This window comes from Oryctolagus cuniculus, chromosome 8, assembly GCF_964237555.1.
Source record: "Oryctolagus cuniculus chromosome 8, mOryCun1.1, whole genome shotgun sequence".
Lineage (NCBI taxonomy): Eukaryota > Metazoa > Chordata > Mammalia > Lagomorpha > Leporidae > Oryctolagus > Oryctolagus cuniculus.
In genome coordinates this window covers 81,358,162-81,377,778 of record NC_091439.1, presented here as the reverse complement: position 1 = coordinate 81,377,778, position 19,617 = coordinate 81,358,162, and the positions used below count along the sequence as shown (strand labels likewise).

Genomic DNA, 19,617 nt, shown 5'->3' with positions numbered 1-19,617 from the left:
TGTATAGAATATAAGTATTCTGAAATTAGAAACTCCATCAACTCCTATAGAGTATATAAACATACCCTAAAATTAAGAACTCTGTTGAAGGATTATTCGCACAAATTAAGATACTCTGAAGCATGCATATTTTTTAAAAATTAAATATTCTCCTCTTCTTGAGAACCTTTGGTTGGATTTGATTTGCTCTGGTCCTCTCTTGCTTTGGTTCTTTCCAGCACATTGTCATATGCTTCTAATCCCAAGTTTCCTTTATAATAATAGCCATTCCCTAAAAGTGTCAAGAACTGAAATACTATAAACATTTCCAAACAGTTTTACAGAACAATACAAACAAAATTTAGAATATTTGTTTATAAGAAATTGTTTCTCAATCAGAATTTTGAGAATTGCCAAGAATATTTCAATTGCCATGCTGAAATAGTTTTATTATTTGGTTCAAAATCACCATTGTCTCCAAAATTTTGTGATAAAGTTATTTTCTCTGTGTGTGTATAAAGATGCTTATATATTTTGGCACTCATAACTTCTACTTTGATTTGTAGAATTTTACAACTTGTTTGGACACAGTTAGAGTTATATTTGTACCACAATTGATTTGAAGTTCATTTACACTCCATAGATCTCTTAATTTGGTAACAGAATTATTGTTTTTATCATGCTCTCAAAATTCTATTTGTGTTATCAATAAAAATAAGTAATGTGTCTTTGATATGAATTTTTAAAAAAATTACAATAGTCTTCACACTGACATTGAAGTTCCACCTTTCATAGAATGAACTATAAACTGCGGTTTTAAGTCACTGAATTGAATTAAAAACCAAACTAGTATTGAAGTCTATTTATTTTATATTTGAAGGATATGACAAAATTATGTAAGGCAAGAGAATTTAAATAATTACAAAATAAATTTTTACTAAGACAGGCAACACATAAAAACTATTAACTTTTTGTATATTTCCAAAAAGGTCTTGGAATTGAACATGAACAAAATTGATTTAGAAGAATCATTACTTGATCTGAATGAAAAGTTATGATTCAAAAGTAATCTGTAAATGTATCTCTATGTAGTGTTATGGTTTGAATGTTGGTGCCCCCATATTCATATGTAGAAATGAACCCCCGGCCAGCCGGCACCACGGCTCACTTGGCTAATCCTCTGCCTGTGGCGCCAACACCCCAGGTTCTAGTCACAGTTGGGGTGCTGGATTCTGTCCCGGTTGCTCCTCTTCCACTCCAGCTCTCTGCTGTGGCCCAGGAAGGCAGTGGAGGATGGCCCAGGTCCTTGGGTCCTGCACCTGGATGGGAGACCAGGAGGAGGCACCTGGCTCCTGGCTTCGGATCAGTGCAGCGCGCCGGCCGTAGCGGCCACTTAGCGGGTGAACCAATAACTCTGCCTGTCAAAAAAAAAAAAAAAAAAAAAGAAAGAAAAGAAAAAGAAATGAACCCCCAACATAACAGAAGATGAGGCCTTTGTTGGTGATTAGATCACGAGGGCAGAACCTTCGTGTATGGAATCAGTGGCTCATGAAAGAGCCCCAGAGCCCCACAGAGTTCCTTCCACTACATGAAGGCATAGTAAAAAGTTGTCATCTCGGAAGAATGAACCTCTGCAGACACCAGATCTGCCTGTGCCCTGGTCTTGTACATCCTGGCCTGCAGATTGTGTGGAATAAATTTCTGTTGTTAGCTACCTAGTTAAGAGATTTTGTTACAGAAGCCTAAAAAGCCTGTGTGTGGAACCCCTGTCTTGGGGCACAGTCTCAGAATAATTACTAACTGAGCAATAGATATTGATATTCCTGGAGGAGAATTTCTTTCTGCCTGTAATTTGGTTGTGATCAAGAAAACATGAGAGAGAAGTTCAGTATGTAATATTTTAAGTAAATGTGCAGCTTCAAGAGCTTTATTGCAAAGTTTAAAAAGTTTAATTAAATCCTTAAAAAAGCCAGTAACTATACACTTATGCCCCTACTTATGCTTTGCGGATTTCCTAATTTAAAACATGAATGATCCACTGAATGACTAGTAAGGGAGCATGCGCATGAGAGCGTGAGATTATTTGTGCCGTTGACAGATGAAGATCCAGGGAGGCAGCCTGATGCATGGGAGGACCCACTGTTTCACTGAGAAGCAACGTTCCTTTACAGGAATCTTGTTTGTTCTCCAGTATCATTTTCTAATTTCCAAGAATGTGATTGCTTTGTTCCTAGAGCAGACCTCTTTCAGCTCATTCTACTTTCCATGGTGATGAACTTATTTAGCTGTCGCCACACTTTTCATCAAGGTGGATAATCTTTGTGTAGTCTTGCCTGTCTCTAATTGCTTAAGGGCTGTCAAGTACCAGTTTAATGCTATTGTTTGGAGGGGTTGTTCCAATTGATACTGTCTTTCAGGGCTTGGTTTCCCAACCCTATTCACTGATATCACTTCAACTTTGTTGTCCATCAAGTGCAAAGTGATTTTGATTGAAATTTATAAAACTAGGCTTAATCATTTAGACTGGTTGATTACATAGGTAAAAAGAGTTTCCTTGATGCTGCCGAGTACAGGCACTCTGATATGGTTTGCAGGTGTCCCAAGGTGCATCTTAAACAGCTAATCCAAAGGCCCACCCTGGTCAAGCTTTTATGATCCAACATTCTGCATCATTGAATTAAGGTGGCCCACAAAGAGGGTGCAGCTGAGGTCAAACACAAAAGGGCTAAGAGCTGAGTGGCTATCTGCCAACGGTGCTACTCACGTGTGGGATAAGAAGTGCTTTACTGCTGCTGGGCACTCTTAGTGGCTCTGCACTCCGATGCACTAGGGGAGTTTGTCTGTACCGGCTTTCATCTCCACCCCAACATGCTGAGAAGGAGTTTGCAGAAGACAACAGTGCTTACGGCTTGCTGGGCTGTTGCTTAAGATGTTAAAGATGTGTCAGCGACGTTTTCGTTGTTGTCACTATTTAAGAATGATGTTCTACTCATGATGCATAGGGATGTTTTCCCCCCAACATGTAGGTATGATAAAGAACATTTGACATGAGAAAGGGATGGGGAACAAGAAATATTATCAAATAAATTATTAAGACTCAGAACGAACATTTGTGCAAGAGATTGCTTGCAATTGTCAGGGAAAAATTTAAAAAAAAAACTGTCAAATATGTCGAAAGAAGACCTGCCTGCAGGGTAGTGTGTGTGTGTGTAAATATGTAGAGATGTAAGCATATCTCGGTGATATTATAAACTTGGATTAAATGATAGGAGCAAAACAGCAGAAAACTAGATCCTTCTTTCAGCAATAGATCTGGTAGAAGTAGAGGTGTGTTTGTTATTTGTTAGTGTTGTACTTCAAAGAGTTTCAGGAGCATCAGGCAGTTGAGGGTTAAGCCATGGGTGCTGGTTTAAGTCCCAACTTCTCACTTTCAGTGCCTGGGAGGAAGCTGGTGGTGGCTCAAGGACTTGGGCCTTCCACATGGTAAACCCAGAATACAGTTATAGGTTCCTGTCTTTGTCCTTACCCAGCCCCAACTCTTGTGGGCATTTGGAGAGGGAACCAGTGGGTGAAAGACATCTGTATTTCTTTCTCTCTCTCTTTCTCTCTCTCTCTATCCCTCCCTCCCTCTCTCTCTCACTTCTTCCCCCTCTGTCTCCCTCCATCTCTCTGTTACTCTACCTTTCTTATAATAAATGAAATGAGTGAATGAATAAATAAAATTTTTAAAATATTCCAATGAAGAAATTTTAAAAAGTTATTGGAAAATTTTCATAAAGACTGTTTCCATGTTTACCTGCGTGAAGATGAAAGAAAGAACTGTTGAATGGAAAAAGATCAAATTCCATGGACCAAGACTCTAAAAGAAAAGATGATTCAAGAGTAACAGAAAACTTTCAGACATCAATGTGTCACTGTACAGCCTCAGTGATATCAATTTGTAGAAGTATTTGCTAAATTGCTGCCCGTACTCATTGAGTAATTGCAGAAAATAGGGAGGATGGCAGTGTCAGTAAGGGTTCATGGAAGCAGACAGAAATGTTTTAAGCGAGCAGAGACGGAATGTGGTAAACCATGTGCCTTCAAGAGTGCTGGGAGGCCTGGAGAAGTAGCTTCTAGTCTGGGACCCCCAGAGTGATGCCTGGACCCTGGGGAGCTGCATCGCGAAGGGAGCTTCCCCTCTGAGAGTACCCCACAACCACCAGTTTTCCAGAACACGTGATCATGTCCTAGATTAGGGAATCCTAGAGCTGGGACTGTGCCTGTTGCTGCTGCTGTCACCGCTCCTTCGTGCAGGGCCTGGGGCCTGGAGTTCACTGCTGTCTCTGCATCAGCTCCTTTTCTCACCCAGGAATCTGGAGAATGACACGAATCTTTGCTTAGGAGAAAAGCCTCACATCTCCTTAAGACCAAACACACCAACCAAGAAATGTCAGAGGAGGACCACCCTGGTCTGTGTCTCAGATCTCTCTGAGGGTTGTGTGCAACCCTCCAGGGCACTGGCTGCCAAGACATGTGGGAATTGTGCAGTTAACTCTGAGGTTTGTATTTTTTTTTTTTTTGACAGGCAGAGTTAGACAGTGAGAGAGAGAGAGAGAGACAGAGAGAAAGGTCTTCCTTCCATTGGTTCACCCCCCAAATGGCCGCTACGGCCGGGGCGCTGCGCCGATCCGAAGCCAGGAGCCAGGTGCTTCCTCCTGGTCTCCCATGCGGGTGCAGCACCCAAGCACTTGGGCCATCCTCCACTGCCTTCCTGGGCCACAGCAGAGAGCTGGACTGGAAGAGGAGCAACCGGGACTAGAACCCGCAGGGTGCCGGCACCACAGGCAGAGGATTAGCCTAGTGAGCTGCGGAGCTGGCAATGTTTGTATTTAATACAGGAAGAATGAAGGCAGGGGTGGGGAGGGGGGTGCAGGTGGAGTTCAGTGAGCCAACACGTGGCATGCCACACAACTGGATAGGCAAATTTCTTATTTCTTTAGAGGAAAAGAAAGAAGATACAAAACAAACCTACTCGACATTGGTTCTTATATTGGTTAGAAAAGAAACCCTGTGAGCCATTAAGAAAGTACATGGCAAGCACTTGGAGTAAAGCTTTAATTATAGCTTATTAAAGTGGGAAGTCAGCTGGGTTGTCCAAATGTATCCTGATTCTAACAAATATTTTCCTGCAGTCTTTTGTGTTATAGTGGGACAGATTTGAGCAGTGTGTTTAAGATGGTGGTACAACTGAATCAACTTCTAATTAGTAGAGTGACTGGAAATTGCTGACTGGTATGCACCTGTCCCATTGTTGCCTACGCTGTAGGAATTTATTCTTTATCTTGCCTTGCATCACATAATAACTCTGAGAGTGACATCTGTTTTAAAAAGAGCACTCCCCATCCCTTACTGAGTGCTCCCTCTAGGTGAGGCACTGTGGTGTCCTGCCAACTGCATTACTCCTTACAGCAGTCTTGTCAGGTTGTTGTTATCACCACTTTAAGTGTAAGAAAACTGATGCCAGAAAATGGCAATGATTTGCTCGCAGCTCCACGTCTAATAAGCAGCAGAGTGGAGATTCATGCCTAAGATTGCAGAGGACATAGGAAGAAGAGAGGGAGGCTACCACCACGTTTTTAAACCAAACTGCTCACTGGTTTGCCCGCCAGGAGGGTGGCATGGTCTGTTATCCCCCATGTGGCAAGGGGACGGCTCACTGTCTTGCAGGATCTGGCCATTATCTCAAGGACTTGAATTCGTATTGACGAATCTCACTATCATCATCATAGACAAACCAGATGCTGGTTTATTAAATTATGGGAAATGGAAGCGTCAAGCTGGCCAAATATGGGCAGTGTTGTTGCATGAGGCGTTCGCAGGGAGCGCCTGCTGAACAGAATTGCGATTGCACAGGAGGAACGCAGCCCGTGGCCGCCAGGATCCTCTTCAGCTGCAGCCTCTGACAGTAGCAATAAGGAGGCATCCGCAGGCCTGACTGGCTGGATCCCTGGGCCTCCCTGGGAGGGCACTTTCTCATTTGGCCTGGCAGTGCCAGAATTTGTCTCTCTGATTCCTTTGTCTGCCTTCATGAGTGCTAACTGTTCTTCCCTTAGATATTTTAATGACCTCAGTGGGTTTTGGCTGAAGAGTCAGCCTTTTTCTTTCAGGTGACTCATCAGTTTTCTGCTGCTACAATTACTTAGCATCAGAAAGGAAGTTTAATTTTTGTATTTCCAAATTTACTATGTCCTTGTGCATTATGTAAGATACAAATTCAATTTGCTCTTTCCTTTCAGCGGTGCTGGGATTGGGAGGTTAAAAAGAACAAACACATAAACTATCAGTGCAGACACATGTATTGTAGCAGAGGTACAAGTTTTTAAAAAGGTGACATAAAGATGATTTTAAGACATAATGGAGGCCGGTGCCACGGCTCACTAGGCTAATCCTCCGCCTTGCGGCACCGGCACACCGGGTTCTAATCCTGGTCGGGGCGCCGGATTCTGTCCCGGTTGCCCCTCTTCCAGGCCAGCTCTCTGCTGTGGCCAGGGAGTGCAGTGGAGGATGGCCCAAGTGCTTGGGCCCTGCACCCCATGGGAGACCAGGAGAAGTACCTGGCTCCTGCCATCGGATCAGCGCAGTGCGCCGGCCGCAGCGCGCCAGCTGCGGCGGCCATTGGAGGGTGAACCAACGGCAAAAAGGAAGACCTTTCTCTCTCTCTCTCGCTGTCCACTCTGCCTGTCCAAAAAAAAAAAAAAAAAAGACACAATGGCTCGCTGTGGGTTAATAGTGTGTGATGTTGCTATCAAAGAAGCCAGGGCAGACCACCTGTTTCAACTAAGAGAAGGACTGTTGAATGAATGAGTGAATGGACATGATAGCCACACCATAATCTTCGGTGGCAGTCCATTCTAGGGGCAGCAATGCTGATTTCGGTAAGGCTCCACGTTTTCAGAGAATATTGACAAACTGGAGAATATGCAGAGGAAGCTGACCAGATGGTGTTGAGACTTGAAGCCACATTCTGACAAATAGGACACCTGTAGGACACAGGTGATGTTTACCTTAAGGAAGAAAAGTCTTAGAGGAAAAAATAATAAAAAGTGAGAGTTACCAAGCGCTTACTCAAGGCCAGGCATTGTGATGAGGACTTTGGTGGATTCCAGACTTTATGATTGTAGCACAATGGGAAGGGGACATTTTGAGTTTCCCTGGGAGGCAAGGATGATAGCAGTCAGTGGAAACCACAAAGATAGCTCTGCCTATCAGAATGACGGCATTTCTACCTCAAAGCTGGCCAGCGGCAGAACGAGCTGACTCGATATTACTAGGCTCCACGTGTTTAGAGGTACTGCAAACACAGACTGAGAACATTTTTGGTGAAGATACTTAAGAGAGGAATTAGTATTAAATGAAGACATGGATCAAATCAACTCTAAGACTTTGTCTAACCTTATTGTGTGAGTGTATCAACCTCTTACAGTACATAACACGCCCACACCCTCTTTTTTGGGGGGGGATTTCAGTTCGGTGGTCTGAGCCCTAAGTGGTCAATGTCACTTCCAATTTAGTAGATGAGTTGTACGGGATCTTGGTTTTTGTGTTTCTGCCTGGGAACTAAGACAATATCAGAAGAATTCAAAGTTGCAGGGATAGGAAACAAATATTTTGTGAGTAAATCATTAGGTACTATAGCAGGAAGATTCTCTTTCACTTTCTCTTTAGATTTCTAGACTCACATATTCTGAGTATGAAAGAAACAGTATCATATATTTAGATGGACTTTTCAAAGCGTGATAAGTTATTTTTTTCAGACAGTTTGAAAGTTTCATATGTTAGTAGCATTTATTTCTATATTTGTATTTAAATGTACCCATCTATGTTTCTAAAATCTCCTTGTATCACGTTCCTTATTTTGAGTGCATGTTGATCATCAACTAAGCTATGCTTCCATAATAGCTAATGTCACACCTTAATAACCGGCTCAAAGCTACTGGGAAAGAATGATGTCCATTAAAAAAGCCAAAGAATAATGGAGTCTTATAGTTAGAGAGAAAACTTAAATATCATATATTAATAGATGAAAAATTCCAGTCCAGAGACTGACTTGGTTGTCCCATGGTTTGCGGGAAATGTGTAAAACTTACTTTCTTCTTTATCCCTTCATTCCCTGAAGCAATTTTATGCCGTGTTCTTGGCAAGGTACACCCCCCAACACCACCACCACTTTTCCTCTTTCTTTCTCAAGTTAAGAAGAATTTTTTTTTGTATCAGTCACTTCTTGACTTACAACCTTATTGGCAAATGGCTCGAAGAGATGATATCTGAGCAGGATTCAAGATTGTATTTTCTTGACCCCTGCACAAAGGTAGGCAGGAGCTAAAAAGTATCCCTTGTTCTTAATCCTGGATTGCTCTTGAATCTCTGCAGTGCTGCCTATGATGCTGTCCTTGACAGAAATGTGGCCATTAAGAAGCTCAGCAGACCCTTTCAGAACCAAACGCATGCCAAGAGAGCTTACCGGGAGCTGGTCCTCATGAAGTGTGTGAACCATAAAAACGTGAGTTTCCAGGTTATTTTTAAAGCTCGGGCAGTGGGAGCTTGTGAGGTTGGGGGAAGAAAACAAGGGTGCCAACTTGAGTGGGAAGGACTTTCTTCCCTTAACAATTTCTACCTCTTTAGATTGTTTATCCTGTCCATATGTTGCATTTCATTTCGCTGTCCTCATGGTAGCTTTTGCTTAAAAATTATCTAAAAACCATATGGCATGGAGGAGATGAATTTGATAGCTATTTCCCTCTTAGAAAATTAACCTTATTTGGTTTTCTTGCTCCAGATTAATAATAGAGCTTCATGCTTTGCAAATAAGCAAAACCCCCAAACAAACAAACAAGCACATACAATTTTAAAAATCCAGTGGAACAATATACTGCATTTCCCTATAATTTAAATTTCCCAACAGGTGAAGAATTTTATTCATGATGTTATTGCTTTTGTGTTCCAGGTGTAATCTAGCAGTGGCCTCCAACTGTTCAGTGTGCACACTGCCTGGGTATCTTGTTTCTTTGTACGGTTGGGTAAACACACAGTGTGTATTTGTAAAGGGCTGAAGAACAGGGTCACTGGGAGCATTTTCTAGTTGGGATTCAGCAGGGGAGCCTGTTAAAGGCTTTCTTGATGTCAGGGCATAGGCTTCTTCAAACATAGGCAAAAGCCTCTAGAAGTCTTTATATGTTCCAGTTCTTCTCAGTAAGGAGAAATGGGAGACAACTTGTTATGTTAATAGTGATTACTACTAATAAGTAAATATAATAAATGTATTAAACATATCTTATTACATATGGTAAAAATAAATTATAAACAACCTGCAGTAACAGCTAACATAACTCCCTGTAAAGTTCTTACAGATGAAGTCACAGAACGTATGAAATTATCAGTGCAATTTTATACACAAGGGATCTCGTAATAAGGTTAACAATCTGTGGCACTGAGAAGGAGCTAGTGTATGGATGTTTAGTTGATAAATATTTCATACAAACATGTGGATACAGACCTCTGTTACGTTTTCAATCAAGTGATCTGTTCTCTTTCTATTGAGTTATTTTTAATTCAGCCACTCACCAAGTATTTGTTGAATGAATGAAATTTAACAGGGACAGACCTAGACAAATCCTACCTGCATTGGAGCCGATGCTCAAATGGTGAGAGAAAGGCCCTCCATGAGATACACAGGTCCATGTGTATGGTCCCTCAGGGGGACAAGTGCTACTAAATAAAAAATAGGGAAGAAGGAAGATTAAAAATTATGGTCACTATGGAGTCACCTTTGACTAGATTGAGCAGGGAAGGTCTCACTGAGAAAGGGAAGTTTTATTTAGTGTGTTCTCTTTAATATGGCAATACAAGGGACATGAGGTTTCGAAACAGAAATACAGGAATTATAGAAAGGATGGTTGCCCAGGAGACTCATTATACTGAAGGAATTCGTTATGTTACTATGTTCAATAAAGGCAGGAGCAAGTTTAGCCACATAGCCAAGGCAGACTTTATTTATTTTTTTTAATGGTAGCAAAGATGTTGAAATATACCATGAGCCATGGAAAATAGATAGATACAAGCAATGGAGCAAATGTTTGAAAAGTTTTTCAGATGTATATTTATAATTTCTCTAATCCTTATTCTGTACCCCATAATGCACTGTGGAGAGATGTCCACTAACTTGGCTAGTTTAAAACAGTCATACTCTCTATTCTTGACTGAAATATAGGGGACTTAACATGTATGATACCAATAAAGTGGTTCCAAATAGCCATGATAATTTGTAAATAGTCTCCATCTTGCTACCTTCCTTTTATGTGTGCATGTGTGCAGGCAGGTATGCATATAAGTCTACAAAAATAGATTTCTGAATTTGTGAACAGAGAGGACATTCAGTTACAATCAACTGTAAATTCTATGTTAGTACTTTTAGCAATAAGTAAAAGGCAGTCAGAATATAGAACTCTAATGCTGAGGAAAGTAGAGGAAAACAGTGAAATAATCCCATTAAATCTTTAATAGTAGCAAAGAAATTTTGTTTTAAATTAAATACTTAATTCTAGGAGGTGACTGGTATGGATGTAGGGCCAAGGAAAAAACTGATTCACATCCGTGCATCCCAAGATACTGGGATAAAGCAACTGTGTCAGATGCCTGCTTGGAAACCATTGACCTAAGTAAGGATAAGTGTCATGAGCTCTTTCTAAAGACACGTGTTTTAAGTGGTTATCAGTAGGACTTAGAAGAGAATAAAACAGAGGCTAGATTCTGAGAGGGAAATCAGAGAAGATAAATGTGATAAAACAAGGGCATGTGAAAAGGGAAAACAAGAAGACCTAGTAAGGTATAATCTTCGAAAAGTACCTATTAAAATGATAAATCACAATTTATTTAAAATTGTGGTATTATTTTCTAGATTAATTTAGATCATCTAGGTTATTTTTGCATCAGGTGATGTGAGTTAGCATTTTTCCATCTTTAAAGGGTATTTATGAATGTGTGTGTCACCTAAACAGTCTGCAATGTTTCTGTTTGGAAAAACACCAAAATTAAATAAATGACTTTGAAACACTGATAAAGTACTTGAGAAACAACCACTGTAAATATTCCACTGAAAGATGTATTAACTAGACATTTTCCAGCCCTTACTACAGCTAAGTATACAGAATAACGAATCTTTTAATTATGGGTTGAAAGACATTTTGAAATGGTTTATCTCCACGTATATATTCTATACTGAAAGAATGCTTTAGAAGAGTTGACCTTGGTGTTGTGGGTTTATTGTTTGTTTTTATGCATTTCAACCATTGACACACACATATGTGTATACTAGAAAATACTGGATGGTACTGTTTTTTTTTTCTTTTATCTTTTCCACAAATCAAAACCACCAGAGGCATAAAACAGTCCATAGAACTGACTGCATTTCTGAGGTTGTTTAAAATAATTTTGTTTTGTGATTACTCTGTATATTTATGGACCACTCACAAAGTTTACTGAGATTCACTGATTCATGCTTTGAAGCTGGTTAAATCTTGATGCTGTCCAGTTTTTGTGAAATAGTTGCATCTACATTATAAATGGAAGATTGTTATTTCTATATATATTTTATATTCAATTTCTACTGGCACATTAGTCCAGACTGTTCAGCTAAAAGAATTTTTTGAGTTCTTTAAGTATGCACTCCGTGTAGAATTGTAAAATATTTTCTTTTATTAGTTAAGCCAGAAACTAAACTTCTTTTCTTCCTCATGTATAAAATAATTAAAATAGGAAACATAAAGTTTGATCTGGATTTAGAAAACTTTCAAAAATATAGTTTCTACTAAGTGCATCACTGATATCATCCAAAATGCACTTTCTCTCACGGCAGCAGCAGTCCAGATGTGAGCGTGAGACAGAAACGAAGACATAAAGTACCAATACAAATGCACCTTGAATTTAAACACCACTCTGCTCACATGGAAGAAAAGCAGGGCCTAGGGAACACTCGAGTGTTTCACTGCTGCTTCTCTGCCCTCCTGCGACTTTTCCTCTTTCTTAATCACTTTACAGCTCTATATTCTACCACGGAGACCCATGCCGAAGTGGCATAACAATTATTTATCTTCTCTGACTCCGAGATCTTTAACTGCATTATTAACCTAAAGGCAGGTTGCAGACCTGAAAGACTTTCCGGGGTGCTCTCTTGTGTGCTCTGAGACAGCGAAGACCTTTTTTCTAACTTCTTTGTCTCCACCATAGCTCTAGTGAGTGGCTCTCAGCTGGAGGAGAGTTTGTTTAAATACTTTGAAAATAATTCATTCTCTCTCATTTTCTTTCTGTCTTCTCTCTGTTTCTTTTACTTTCTTTTCCAGATTATTAGTTTATTAAATGTCTTCACACCCCAGAAAACGCTGGAGGAATTCCAAGATGTGTAAGTAACAAAACTCATGGAAGAAAGGAGTGTGTAGTACTCAAATAAGAGAAAGTGACAAAAAGGAAAAAAAAAGTGTGAAATCCCTTGTAGCGATCACAGAGAGGTAAGATCTGGACCCAATGCAAGCAATAGAGAAGTCTGTTGATGGAGTTCCGTACTGGAAAGCTGCTTCCGTGGCTCTGGCCGTCGGCTCTCTCTGCCTTGTTGTTCCATGTTCTTAGTTCAATCAGGGAAGGTTAATTTACTCTTTTCTTTTTTTAAAAGATTTATTTTTTATTTGAAAGTCAGAATTACATAAAGAGAGGGAGAGAGAGAGAGACAGAGAGAGTGAGCGAGCACTCTTCCATCCGCTGGTTCACTCCCCAAAAGGCCACAACAGCCAGGACTGGACTAGGCCGAAGCCAGGAGTCAGGAGCTTCTGGGTCTCCCAGGTGGGGGGTGGGGGCCCAAGCACTTGGGCCATCTTCCACTGCTTTTCCTGGCACATTAGCAGGGAGTTGGAGCTAAAGTGGAGCAGCTAGGACTCGAACCAGCGCCCAAATGGGATGCTGGCACTGCAGTTGACAGCTTTACCTGCTATGCCACAGTGTTGGCCCCTAATTTCTTTCTTTTTTTAAGATTTATTTATTTGAAAGTCAGAGTTGCACAGAGAGAGGAGAGGCAGAGAGAGAGAGAGGTCTTCCATCCACTGGTTCTCTCCCCAGATGGCCGCAACAGTTGGAGCTGCGCTGATCCGAAGCCAGGATCCAGGAGTCTTCTCTGGGTCCCCCATGCGGGTGCAGGGTCCCAAGGACTTGGGCCATCTTCTGCTGCTTTCCCAGGCCACAGCAGAGAGCTGGATTGGAAGTGGAGCAGCCAGGACTCAAACTGGTGCCCATATGGGATGCCGGCGCTTCAGGCCAGGGCGTTAACCCACTGTGCCACAGCGCCAGGCCTCCCTAATTTATTTCTTACTAATTAATTCTGAAAGCTATTTAGAATAAGTCAATTCACTTTGAGAGCTATTCATAAAAGGAACATGGTAAAATTATTGTTTCTATTTTTGTGTTTGTATGACATTTTTTGCCAAAAGAACTGTACTAAAAATACAGCATCAAGAAGCAGCAGAGAGGGAGTGATTCTCAGCACATTGTCCTTCAACATAGATGCATTGTATTCAGCTGAAGTGCTGTTCTGCATTTTTTTTTCTTATTTGTAATCACACTACTCAGGAAAGAGTTGAGGGAATACAGGGAACAGTAAGAACAAGATGAAGGTAGAAAATATGTGAGCATGAACCAGGCATCAACAAATGTTCCTTTCATTAACGACTGTAGTAGAGCTACCACAGCTAATCCACACACAGTTCTTGGAATTTTTACACGTTCTTAGTTCAAACCAAGAGCTGGGACGTTCAGGAGACTTACAGATTCAGACTTTATTGACTGAGAGTGGGAGCAGATTGAGACTTCATTGAAGGACTCCTTAGATCTTGTGATCCAGAGCTAACGTCGTCATTTTGCCTTCCAGCTACCTGGTCATGGAACTGATGGACGCCAACTTGTGTCAGGTGATTCAGATGGAATTAGACCATGAGCGAATGTCTTACCTGCTCTATCAGATGTTGTGTGGCATTAAGCACCTCCACTCTGCTGGAATTATCCACAGGGTAAGAACATCTACTCCAGAATTTAGTTAAGACACTTTTGGAGAAGAGAGAGAGCAACTGTAGTTTACTTTCTTTATGCAGGAGCAGTTGGTCAAATTGAGATACGTCCTCATTTTTTTTTCCTGATAATAGCATTAGCACATGGTTCCCGGAGGTGCATTAGGAATGTCTGGTTTTACTGCAGGAGGTTTTGTTTGATGTGATCTTGCAGCTCATTGAGAGGCAACTTCTGAGAGCCCTCATGCTTCCTCGCTCCTTGATGGGCAGAGGTCATATGTGCAGCTGAAATAAGACAGTTCATTTCCATAGTTCATCTCTGGCACCATAAAGACAGCTGCCCCAGTCTGCTCCGCTGTCAGGCCCAGAAATGAAATATAAACTGAAAGGCTTATGTTGCTCTGGGGGAGGAACCTTAGAGATGACAATAAATGACACTTTTTTTTTTCCCCTGAAATATCTTTCCAAGATGAGCCTATATTGTGAAAAAGGATACCACATCTCTCTTCTGGGTTTGAAAATTTCCTGAGGATATGTTTAAGATTCCAAAACAAATTGTACACTTCTCTGAGCAGGAATCTTGTAGCTCCTAAAGGGCTTTGCAGGCAAAAGCCCCCCATCCATGCTACTGGAGGCCACCATGTCGATTGCATACATGGAGTTCCCATGTTCCCAGGAGGCTGGCTTTTCATTTCCTCCTATGTTCCTCTTTCCAGGATTTAAAACCCAGTAACATTGTAGTCAAATCCGATTGCACGTTGAAAATCCTCGACTTTGGACTGGCCAGGACAGCGTGCTCCAGCTTCATGATGACTCCGTATGTGGTGACACGTTATTACAGAGCCCCAGAGGTCATCCTGGGAATGGGCTACAAGGAGAATGGTATGGATGCTTCTAGCCTCAAAACTGGTGAAAAATATGGATTCATGCTTTAGATAGCTTGGAGCAAGCTTCTTTTTCCAGTCTATGAATTAAAAAAAAAAAAAAAACCAAAAAACAGGGCTGCCAGCTTTCATGTTCAGAGTATTTTTTTAAACACCCCTAGGAAGAAACACTCATTTAAAATGTAAAGGATGTTACTGAGAAGTAAGCTTTGCTAGAAGAGCACTAAAATGTTATCACAAGAAAGAATCGCAACTGGAGTCTGATTGAACAGCCAGGTGGATACAGATCAGCATGCACACCTTAGATAGTGAGGAAAATTGTTATTTAGATTGTAGCTCAGCTCATGGTGGGTGTGAAAATCAGAAAAACACTATTTCATTGAGCCATTTGGATTTTATGTCCTGTCTTAGAAGGATGGCTCTAGTCCAAGGGAAAGATGAAAAGATCACAAACCCTTGGAATAAGAATCTAAGCAAACACTAAATAAATTGTAAAACTAGATAGAATAATCCAAATTATTCATGTTGGATGAGAGTTGAATACTTCACACTTTTCTAAGTAGTAAGTAAGATGGCAGTTGCCTAGTAAACCTTAGTGAGTTCCAGAGACTGTAGGAAGGAAAAATATTAAAACTTACCATGTTACTTTCATAAAGAAAGTCTAGTATTCATAAGCTGTTTAAAAGATACAGAAAGCATCTTCAACATATTCCAATTGGAACTTATTGATTAAAATGAAGGATTTATAAAATACCTGACAGAAAGCATTACAATATGCTATTTTGATTAGACTATCTCTTATAAGTAATGCTGTATATTAAAACATATCCAATATACTTATACATTAAAATTGTTTTAAATTACAATTGTATGTATATACTCAATGTACTTTTAATACTTATTTTTATATTCTATTTCATTCTTAGCCGTCTGTTTTACTAAGTGCTATATGGATGATTATTAATATATCTTAATGTATAAGCATACACAGTACTTTTGTGAAAATTCCATGACACTAGAAATTAAAAAAAAAAACTTTTCTTTGTGAGCCTTCAGGTTAGAAGATGGTCATTCGCACAGAGGAAGGCATAAAGCCAGCTCTTAAGAAGTTCAGGTTCACCTTGGTGGCCAGTGTCAGAGTTCTGGTACCTTTTGATTGGGAAAGGTGAATCTTATCCTCCAAGCACGGAACTCTGTTGCACACATTCTTCACCAGCTACTTTTTTTTTTTTTTAAATCAAAGGGAAATTAATGAAAGAAAGCTCAAGAATTGCAACTATACAACTATACTATACTGGGGGGCAGTGTCTGAGTTAGCCTAGTCTGGCTTTTAAGATATTTGCCAAGCAGAGGGCTGGCAGTCAAACTCCTTTTGGCTCCCTCACTAGGAAAGCTTGCAAGTTGTTGCCTTAGGTTTTTTGCTTCTCTAGGTCCGTGGAGAAGGTGTGCCTCGCACGCTCGTGCTGCCTTCCCACCGACAGGTGGGTTATCATGCAGAAGCCCGCTTGCTCCCACATCAGGCATGCCCTGCTGTCCTCTGCACCCAACCCTGCCTGCCTTCCCCATGAAGCAATCAGCCTAATATTTCTGCCCCAGATTCTCCTTTGTCCTTAATAAAAAGTGGGTTGAAGGGCAAAAAAGGTTAGTAAGCAAAGGTGACCCATGTTGGCTTAGTAAGCATGACGACTGGGACATAAACGTATGTACTTAACAAGTGTTAACACTTCCCATACTTTTTTTTCCACGTTACATTCAGATGGCTCCTTTATGCATATGCTTACGTACCACATATCTTTTTCCTTGAACTATTTCATGTAGAAACTAAAACTGACACTTTTTTCTAAGGATAATTTCTGAAGGAAATACTGAGTTCCAAATACCAGGAATTCCAGTTCTTCCTCGTGTGAATAGTGGTTTCAACCATTTCCCAGTTTCTTGGATTTCATAGAACACACCTTATTTTGGACCGAATAGGGTTCTTATTGTCCTATTCCATGGAACTGAATAGAATAGAAAATGGAAACAATTATCTCTACAGGTTGATTAGAAGTTATTTTCTCTACATCCAGCAAATGATAGTGGAAACCCCTCAGTAGTTTTTAGCCACTGTCTACCATACAGATACTTTTGGCTTATCTACTGCTTTTCCATGTCACCATTTTGTGGCCCTAAGGAGGTACTCCAAGGCACCCATAAAACAGTTTTGTTTTGTTTTTAATAGTAATTTGAGTTGTTTTCCTAGGCACTGTTTACATACTAGCACAGTACTTGTTTTAGTTGAATTTTGGCCAACTTTTGATGGGAGGCAAAAATTGTACCTTCTAATCAAACTGTTCTTTTTCCTCCTCCTTCCCGAGGTCGATGATCTTAGTTAACCTTGCTTTCCTCCCTTTTCTTCACTTCCCTCTCTTTCCTGTTCTAGTGGATATATGGTCTGTGGGATGCATTATGGGAGAAATGGTTCGCCACAAAATCCTCTTTCCAGGAAGGGACTGTATCCTTGTACCTTTTTGCTGCAGCTTTACCTGTTTTGTTCTCTCTCCCTTTAAACACATAATGATTTTGCCAGGAGAGTAAAGATAGAAGCAAAAAGTTGGGTAAGTTGTATAATCGTAATAAAAAGTGATAATTTCTGTAATCTGACCAGTACTGAAGATTACCTACCACAATGATTTCTTTTAATTAATTTTTCATAGTCTTTATTCTTCTAACTTTCTTGCCTGTAACTCAAAATAGCAATGCTATTTTTTTTTTATAAATAATAGAGGCCCACTGACCCCAAATGATTAAAACAAATTCATCTTTATACCTAGCAAAATAACTGTTTGGAAGTCATTTCTGTCATCTTCCTAAAACTATTTTATGTGTATAAAACTTTAAGTGCAGTAATTTCTCTTATAACTGGCATTCTAAGCCTCTGCCTATGGCTTCACCAACTGCAATGACTCTTGACAGCATATCCAGCCTTAAATAGGTCAATAGAGCATATCCATCTCAAAACATGAACTTCTACATTTAAAATCATAATTATTAGTCAAGTTGCCAGCGGACAGGTGAGTTTCCTAAATTTACATGGAGATGTGACAGAGAAATAGAAACGTGCTTTGCCAACTAAACTTAGAATTTTACGAAGCAGTATTGATTTGAATTCTACTACTGAGTCTTTCAATAGATTCCATGAGAAATGTTAGAGCTATGTGTAAATTAGAATTATTAAATGAGGTGGTATATTTCTTAAATGACCAAAATTTCATTCTCTATAAAGGGTACATATAGGTATTTGTAATATAGAGATAATAGTTCCCATATAAAGGGACTATACTTTTAAATTTTTAAAAAGATTTATTTATTTGAAAGATAGAGTTACACAGAGATAGAGGGAGACACACTCCCTAGATGGCCAAAATGGCCAGAACTGGGCCAGGCTGAACCTAGGAGCCGGGAACTCCATCTGGGTCTTCCATTTGGGTGCAGGGGCCCAAGGATTTGGGCCTTCTTTTTGTTGTTGTTGTTGAAGATGTATTTATTAATTTGAAAGGTAGAGTTACAGAGAGAGAAGGAGAGGGAAAGAAAGAGAGAGAGTGAGAGAGAAAAAGATCTTCCATTCTCTGGTTTACTCCTCAATGGCCTCAACTGCCAGAGCTGAGTCAGACCTGAGCCAGGCCAAAACCAGGAGCCAAGAGTTTCATCCATGTCTCCCATGTGGGTGCAGGGGCCCAAGTACTTGGGCCATTCTCAGCTGCTTTCCCATGTGCATTAACAAGGAGCAGGACTGAAAATGAAGCAGCTGGGACGTGAACCAGTGCCACATGGGATGCTGGCACTGCAGGCAGCAGCTCTACACAATGCCAGCCCCTTTAGACTATATTTTTATAAATACAGAAATAGCTTTCTACCGAGAACTAGTACAAATCTAGTATACTTGATAGCTTTATCAATGACAATGCAGGGTAAGTTCAGTATATTGATTACATATGAACTTTTTGGAAATCAACACAAAAGAAATGGCCTACCATTCTATTGTTTTATTTGATCAGTAAATAAGCTGTACTGAAGAACTCTTTATTATATAAGAAAGGTTATGTTTTTTGTTTAAGTAGCAAAAAGGCTAATAGTACTAAAACAGAAAAATTCAACCAGACTCAATAAGAAGTTGATACCATAATGGGTGTGCATTTAGGTAGGCATTTATTCATCCTCCTGGATGTTATGAGATATTTTCTAAATTCCACTAGTAATGTAACAGCAATGGCATCTTCTAGAACTGTACTAACTGCTTATAGAGTACTTGAAATTGTAGTTAGTCCAAATGGAGATGTGCTGCATATGTAAAAAATATATGAAATTTCAAAAAAAATTTTTTTAGATTTTTATTTATTTGACAGGTAGAGTTATAGTGAGAGAGAGAAAGAGAGAAAGGTCTTCCTTCCATTGGTTCACTCCCCAGATGGCTGCAAAGGCTGGAGCTATGCCAATCCAAAGCCAGGAGCCAGGTGCTTCCTCCTGGTCTCCCTGGGTCACAGTAGAGAGCTGGACTGGAAGAGGTGCAATCGGGACTAGAACCAGCGCCCATATGGGATGCTGGCGCTGCAGGTGGAAGATTAACCTAGTGTGCCATCGCACCGGACCCCCAGATTTTGAAGATAAAAAAGTAAAATATAAACATTAAT

The 19,617-nt window shown here is 40.3% G+C and overlaps 1 protein-coding gene across 5 annotated transcripts in view; it reads left to right on the top strand.

Annotated features, from left to right (window-relative positions):
- MAPK10 (mitogen-activated protein kinase 10) overlaps window positions 1-19,617 on the top strand; it is a 324,977-nt gene that overhangs the window by 229,539 nt on the left and 75,821 nt on the right. For 3 of the 5 annotated variants that reach the window (XM_017347438.3, XM_051819606.2, XM_051819604.2), the window contains exons 5-9: window positions 8,392-8,521; window positions 12,357-12,415; window positions 13,928-14,066; window positions 14,780-14,945; window positions 17,370-17,441. In XM_017347438.3, coding sequence (XP_017202927.2) covers window positions 8,392-8,521; window positions 12,357-12,415; window positions 13,928-14,066; window positions 14,780-14,945; window positions 17,370-17,441 — 566 coding nt within the window. The remainder of the gene's footprint in view (window positions 1-8,391; window positions 8,522-12,356; window positions 12,416-13,927; window positions 14,067-14,779; window positions 14,946-17,369; window positions 17,442-19,617) is intronic. The other 2 variants (XM_051819603.2, XM_051819602.2) reach the window with 1 other exon arrangement.